The sequence below is a fragment of the Scyliorhinus torazame genome, chromosome 29, assembly GCF_047496885.1.
Source record: "Scyliorhinus torazame isolate Kashiwa2021f chromosome 29, sScyTor2.1, whole genome shotgun sequence".
Lineage (NCBI taxonomy): Eukaryota > Metazoa > Chordata > Chondrichthyes > Carcharhiniformes > Scyliorhinidae > Scyliorhinus > Scyliorhinus torazame.
The window spans coordinates 37,540,253-37,546,547 of NC_092735.1; the positions used below are offsets into that span (position 1 = coordinate 37,540,253).

At 55.5% G+C, this 6,295-nt stretch overlaps 1 protein-coding gene across 4 annotated transcripts in view; it reads right to left on the reverse strand.

The window, feature by feature from the left end:
* The window catches only part of LOC140404069 (GTP-binding protein 1-like), a 29,081-nt gene extending 28,379 nt beyond the window's left edge, over positions 1 to 702 (reverse strand). For 2 of the 4 annotated variants that reach the window (XM_072492437.1, XM_072492436.1), the window contains exon 1: positions 310 to 702. In XM_072492437.1, the coding sequence (XP_072348538.1) occupies positions 310 to 513 (204 nt within the window). In that variant the 5' untranslated portion in view covers positions 514 to 702. The remainder of the gene's footprint in view (positions 1 to 309) is intronic. The other 2 variants (XM_072492439.1, XM_072492438.1) reach the window with 1 other exon arrangement.
* Positions 703 to 6,295: the final 5,593 nt, after the last annotated feature.

Here is a 6,295-nt window from a genome sequence, read left to right on the forward strand (position 1 = left end):
CCCTCACCCCCAGGCCGTACCCTCACCCCAGGCCGTACCCCCCCACCCCAGACTGTACCCCCCAGCCCAGACTGTACCCCTCACCCCCCAGACTGTACCCCTCACCCCCCAGGCCGTACCCCTCACCCCCCAGGCCGTACCCCTCCCCCCCCAGGCCGTACCCCTCCCCCCCCAGGCCGTACCCCTCCCCCCCCCCAGGCCGTACCCCTCCCCCCCCCCAGGCCGTACCCCTCACCCCCCAGGCCGTACCCCTCACCCCAGGCCGTACCCCTCACCCCCCCCCCCAGGCCGCACCCCCCCCCCCGGTACCTTTGACGCCAGGTCGGGCTCCAGTTCGCCATTCACATTCCCGCCGACCTCCTGGTCCAGCTCCGGGGCGAAGATACTGGGCAAATCCCCGGCTCCGGGCCCAGTGGACATCGGGCTCCCCGAGCGCGGCGAATCCCCGCTGGAGGCCGAGCCCCGCCTGGAGGCCCCCGGCCCCGCTCCGGCTCCCGGCCCGGCCGCCGACATGATCCGGGGCCTTTCAGCGGGCGGCGGGGGCGGGGCCGGCGGGCCCGGCCCCTTTAACGGGTGTTTAAAGGGGAATGTCAATCTGCCGGCCAAAAACAAATCCCGGCCCGCGACGCAGCTGGCGGTTTCAAGGCTCCCCGGCGCCCGTTGCCCAGGCGGCGGTTGAAAGTCTGTCACTGCCGGCGGTTTCAGGTCCCCCCCCGCCCCTCAAACCGGCTGTTTCGAGGCTTCCCCCCCTCTGTTTGCAAACACTGGCTCGAGCACCGCCCCCCTCCCGGCTGACGAGCGGCTGTCCGTCGCACCGGCTGCCCGCTTCCAGCTCGGCGGCGCTAATTTCTCTTGGACAAACTTGCCGCACAAAGGGGCGGGGCCGGCGGGACGGTGGGCGGGGCCGCGGGGAGGGTGGGCGGGGCCGCGGGGGAGGGTGGGCGGGGCCGCGGGGCCGGCCAATAGCGGCCCGGGGAAGCGCCGATTGACGGGCCACCCGGGCCATTCAGAGGCGGCCCTAGCGGAAGGGGCGGGACCTTCCGCGCCCACGTGTCCCCGCGTGTCGTCAGCATTTCAGTCACACCGCCTGCCCAATCAGGGCTCCGGCCGCCGCCCTCCTGATGCAACTTTGTTGCAAGAAGAGGGAACCCCCATTGGGATGGATGGACTCTGCCAATCCTCGCCTTCTCCATTGACTCATTACTTGTAAAGCAACTGCGGGGGGGGAGTCCTGTTCCTTCTGATGAAACAATTTGAAATCTATTACAAACAACAACAACTTGCATTTAGATAGCCTTTCTTTGCTTGTGGGATGTGGGCACCTTTGGTGCCCGCTGTCGCCACTACTGTTTGCGCTGGCCATAGAGCCATTGGCGATGGCTCTCAGGGGGTTTGCAGAGTGGCGGGGGATAATGAGGGGACAGAGGGAGCATCAGGTGTCGCTCTATGCCGATGACCTCTTTCTGTATGTTTCGGATCCGTTGGAGTGTATGGGAAGGATTATGGGCCTGTTGGGGAGGTTTGGAGGGTTCTCGGGATACAAGCTGAATGTAGGGAAAAGCGAGGTATTCCCGGTGAATGAGCTGGCACAGTGGGCTAATTTAGGGGGGATGCCATTTATGGTAGCGAGGGATAGGTTTAGGTACTTGGGGATTCAGGAAGCGAGGGAATGGACGGGGCTCCATAAGTGGAACTTAACGAAGCTGGGGGAGGAGGCCAGGGAGGATCTTAAGAGGTGGGATGCACTGCACTTAACGTTGGCGGGGAGGGTCCAAGTGGTGAAAATGAATATTCTGCCGAGGTTCTTGTTTATCTTTCAGGCTCTCCCGATCTTTATAACAAAGGCCTTTTTTCGGAAAGTGAACACAATCATCTCTGAATTTGTATGGGTGGGGAATGTGCTGAGGGTGGGGAGCACCCTGCTACACAGGCAGAGGCAGCAGGGGGGGTTGGCGTTGCCAAACTTGCTTCATTATTATTGGGCGGCGAATATGGACAAGGTGCGGCGGTGGTGGGAAGAAGGGGTAGAGGGGGTTAGGATGGAGAAGAAATCTTGTAAGGGGTCTAGTTTGAGGGCTATGGTGACGGCAGCATTGCCAATGGCTCCGAGTAGGTATTCAGGGAGCCCAGTGGTGCAGTCCACGGTGAAGATATGGAATCAGCTGAGGAGGCATTTTAGGGTGGAAGGGATGTCGGTGTTAACGCCCCTGTGCAAGAATAATGGGTTTGAGCCGGGGGATGGATAGTGTATACAGGAGGTGAAGGGAAGTGGGGCTGGTCAAAGTGAGGGATTTGTATTTGGAGGAAGGGTTCGCCAGTCTGGAGGAGCTCAGGGAGAGGGTAGAACTGCCGAGGGGTAGTGAGTTCAGGTATCTACAGGTTAGGGACTTTGCACAAAAGGTCTGGAAGGGGTTCCCTAGATTGCCAGGATACACCCTGCTGGAGCGACTGCTGCTTCCGGATGTGGAAAGGGAGGGAAGAATTGGGGATATATATAAGTGGCTGGGGGAGCAGGGAGGCAAGCGGGTGGTGAAGATCAAGGAGAAATGGGAAGTGGAGTTTGGAATGGAGGTCAATTGAGGAGTATGGAGTGAGGCACTGCGAAGGGTAAACGGGCCCTCCTCTTGTGAAAGAATGAGCCTGATACAGTTTAAGGTGGTGCACAGGGTGCATATGACTCGGGCGAGAATGAGTGGGTTCTTTCAGGGGGTAGCAGATGAGTGTGAGAGGTGTGGGCGGGGGCCAGCGAATCATGCGCACATGTTTTGAGTTGTGAAAAATTGGGAAGATTCTGGGCGGGAGTGTTCGCGGTCTTAGCCAGGACAGTGGAGGAGGGAGTGGACCCGGACCCTTTGGTGGCGATATTTGGGGTTTCAGAGAAGCCGGAGCTCATGGAGAGGAGGAAGGCCGATGTCGCGACCTTCGCCTCTCTGATTGCACGGCGGCGAATTTTGCTGGAGTGGCAGTCGGCATCGCTACCGGGGCTAGCAGCATGGTTGGGTGACCTGTATGACTTCCTGTGGTTAGAGAAGATAAAGTACGAGTTAAGGGGCTCAGCGGGGGAGTTTGAGAAAAGGTGGGAGATGTTTGTGACCGTGTTTGAGGAGCTGTTCGTCACGGCGGGGGGGGGGGGGGGGGGGGGGGGGGGGCGAAAGAGGAGAAAAATCTGTCCAAACTGTATAGTTGATTGTTGGGAAGAATGTTTCCCGGGGTGTTTATTTGCTGTAACCTACTTTGATACAAGTTGGAATAAAATGCGTTTAAAAAAAAAAAATCCAAGTCATGAATTAATTAATTGAGGCCCCCAGTGTCTCCAGTCTCTGTCGCTTGCAACTCACCAATCTCCTCACAATGTCAATAATTTGCCCTCAACTCCATGGGAAATGTTAACCTTAGTTAACAGTCTCTTGGGATGTTCGGCTAACTGGTCTGTAATTCTCTGGTTTGTCCCTTTCTCCCTTCTCAAGTGGAGCGACATCCAAAGGGACTACTCCTGAATCTAGGGAACTCTGGAAGATTGTAGTTAGGGCATCTACAAGGTGCTCCCCTACTTCCTTTAACCGCCTTGGATGGAAACCGTCAGGTCCTGGGGTTCGACGCTTTTTAGTTCCAGTAATTTCTTAATTACTGATGCCGTATTTATGTTAATTGTATTAAGTCCCTGTCCTCTATCGACTATTAATTTTTTCGGGACTTACAGCAAGTTATCCTCCTTTTCAGCTGCAAATACTGAGGCAAAGTAATTGTTCAGCTTGTCTGCCATTCCCCCATCACTGACAATTGATGCCATCTACCCGAATGGGGGCCGGATCCTGTTGCAAAAGATTAGCCGGGTGTTTCCTGAAGCTCGGAGAGCTGAGAAATGCCCCTCTATCTAACGCCCATCTGAGTAGATTGGGGCTTCAGTGGGGAACTCCCAGACGAGGCTGAACTTAGCCCCGTTTCCTGCACTGAGGTGCTCTGCTTGCCCGAACATGTCAACGCAGCGTGAGATTGAGATGCCATTTTGAGATGGCGTCCCAATCTTTTGAGCCCCCGAACATCCCCCCTCCCAGCCCTCACTCACTATAAGGCAATCCCCACACCCCCTACACCCACCAGGGCACACCCTGGACCGATCACCACTGCCAAAAAAATGACAGCTTGGCAGTGCTAGGCTGGCACCCTGGCACTCCCCCTGCCATTGCCACCTGGGCTCCTTCACAGTGCCAGCCTGGAAACATGGCACTGCCAGAGTTCTCAGATAGTGCCAGGGCACCCCCATGCACAAAGGGCATGCAGCTGGGGGCCTCCAATCTGCTGGGAGACCCCCACAAGTGCCATTCCGCCTGGTCCCCGTGTGTGGAGGCCAACACTGAATGCCTCTCACCTGAGGTCCTCAAGGCAAGGGAATGAGCTTCCACACCTTGGTTAGATCTTGGAAACACACATTAGAGTGAGACTAGCTGCTTTACTCTAATATGCAGCTTTACCAGAAAGTGATCCTGTCCACAATGGACGGTATTCACATTGCAACATTTCTGGCAAGGCGCGGCGAGCTGGGTAGATCCTGGGAGTGGGATCTCCTGGCATCTGCCGGTTGCACTGCACCACGCTGCATTTCGGGTGCAACACGACCAATAGATCCTGCTGAATATCTCAATTGTCAGCTTTTAGTCACCACCCACTTTCATGATGTCCCTTGCTTTCATACTCCCTTTTAGTCGCTCTTATCAGCTGCTTTGTGACCCGTTGCTTCTTTGTGTATCTATCCCATTTGTCCGGATCTGTCCTGCGCCTTGCATTTTTGTAATCCCTTTCTTTTAGTTTTATGCTGTTTTATGCTGTCCTGAAACTCTTTAGTTGTCATGGCTGTTTTTTGTGTGAAGAGCCTTTTCCCCTCAGGGGTTTATACTCGCTCTGTATCTCGTTAAATATGTCTTCAAATATTCTCCACTGATCTTCAGCCGTTTGACCCATTAACAGAGCTTCCCAGTTTACCGTGGACATTCTCTGCCTCGTCCTGTTAAAGTCAGCCTTACCCAAGTCCAAAATTCTAGCATCTGAATTGTGCTTTTCACTTATTTACGCTGGACTGAATTCAATCATGTTGTGATCACTATTGCCTGCAGTTAGGCTACTAATTACATATGGCTCATTAATCATAACTAAATCTAATACTGCCTGTTCCCTTATTGCATCTGGAACATATTGTTGCAGGAAATTATCCCGGCCACATCCCAGAAATTCACTATCTTTTTGATAGCTGCTTGTCTGCCTCCCCCAATCTACATGTAAGGCCACTCCACCCCCTCTGCCATCCACCCAATTCCTCCTGTAAGCTTTATAACCAGGTGTATTTAGTTCCCAGTATTTAGTTCCCAGAGGGACAAATTAAAAGGGGTATTGTCTTCAACAAAAACCAATGAAACATAAAACATCAAATTGAAATGTGATGAAAGGGCTCAATAAAGCACCCCAGCCCCTACGGTGCCCACCTGTCACGGAAGGTCTCGAGTGTGCCCGTGGACACCGTGCGCTCCCTCTCCAGGGACACCCGGCTGCGAATGTAGCCTCAGAAGAGGGCAGGCAGTCGGGTTGGACGACCCCCTCGGTCGCCCCCTGGACCTGTTGATGGCAGGTTTGGCCAGGCCCAGGAGCAGGTTCACGAGGAGGTGGTCCTCTGCGTACCGGGTGGGCCTCGAGCTTCCAGATGTCCAGTTCTGACGCTCCTGCCACTGCAACAGGTTGAGCCCATCCCCATGATGCTCTGCCTTCACATGCCAACTGGAGAGAGAATGGTCTCTGCAATATTTTTCACTGTTGGTCAAGTATCCATTTTATCCCCATTTCCAATATTCATAGAATTAATAAAAGTGCACTATTTTTAAAAAATGCCCCTACAGTTTTACTCATGTTTACTGAAATTCTGGAGGCTCCCGGCCAATCCGGGAGTGTTGGTAACATTCCAGGCGTGGGCGGGGCATGGCGTTTTACGCGATGACGTTATACGCCCGATTGGAATTTGACGTTCGTTCCTGACGTCATGGCGCCCGCGGGTATGGGGACGTAGTGCGCAGGTGACGTAGAACGCAGATGGTGGCCGGAGCCGAGCGGCGGGAGTGGGAGCCGAGCGGCGGGAGTGGGATCACGGCACCGGGCGGAGCTGGAGGCAGCGGCGTGAGCGGCCCGGAGACTGCTGACCGCCATTGACCGGGGCACAGAGAGAGGGGGAGTGCACAGGGAGAGTCCAGAGGGGGAGGGGGCACAGGGAGAGTCCAGAGGGGGAGGGGGCACAGGGAGAGTCCACACAGAG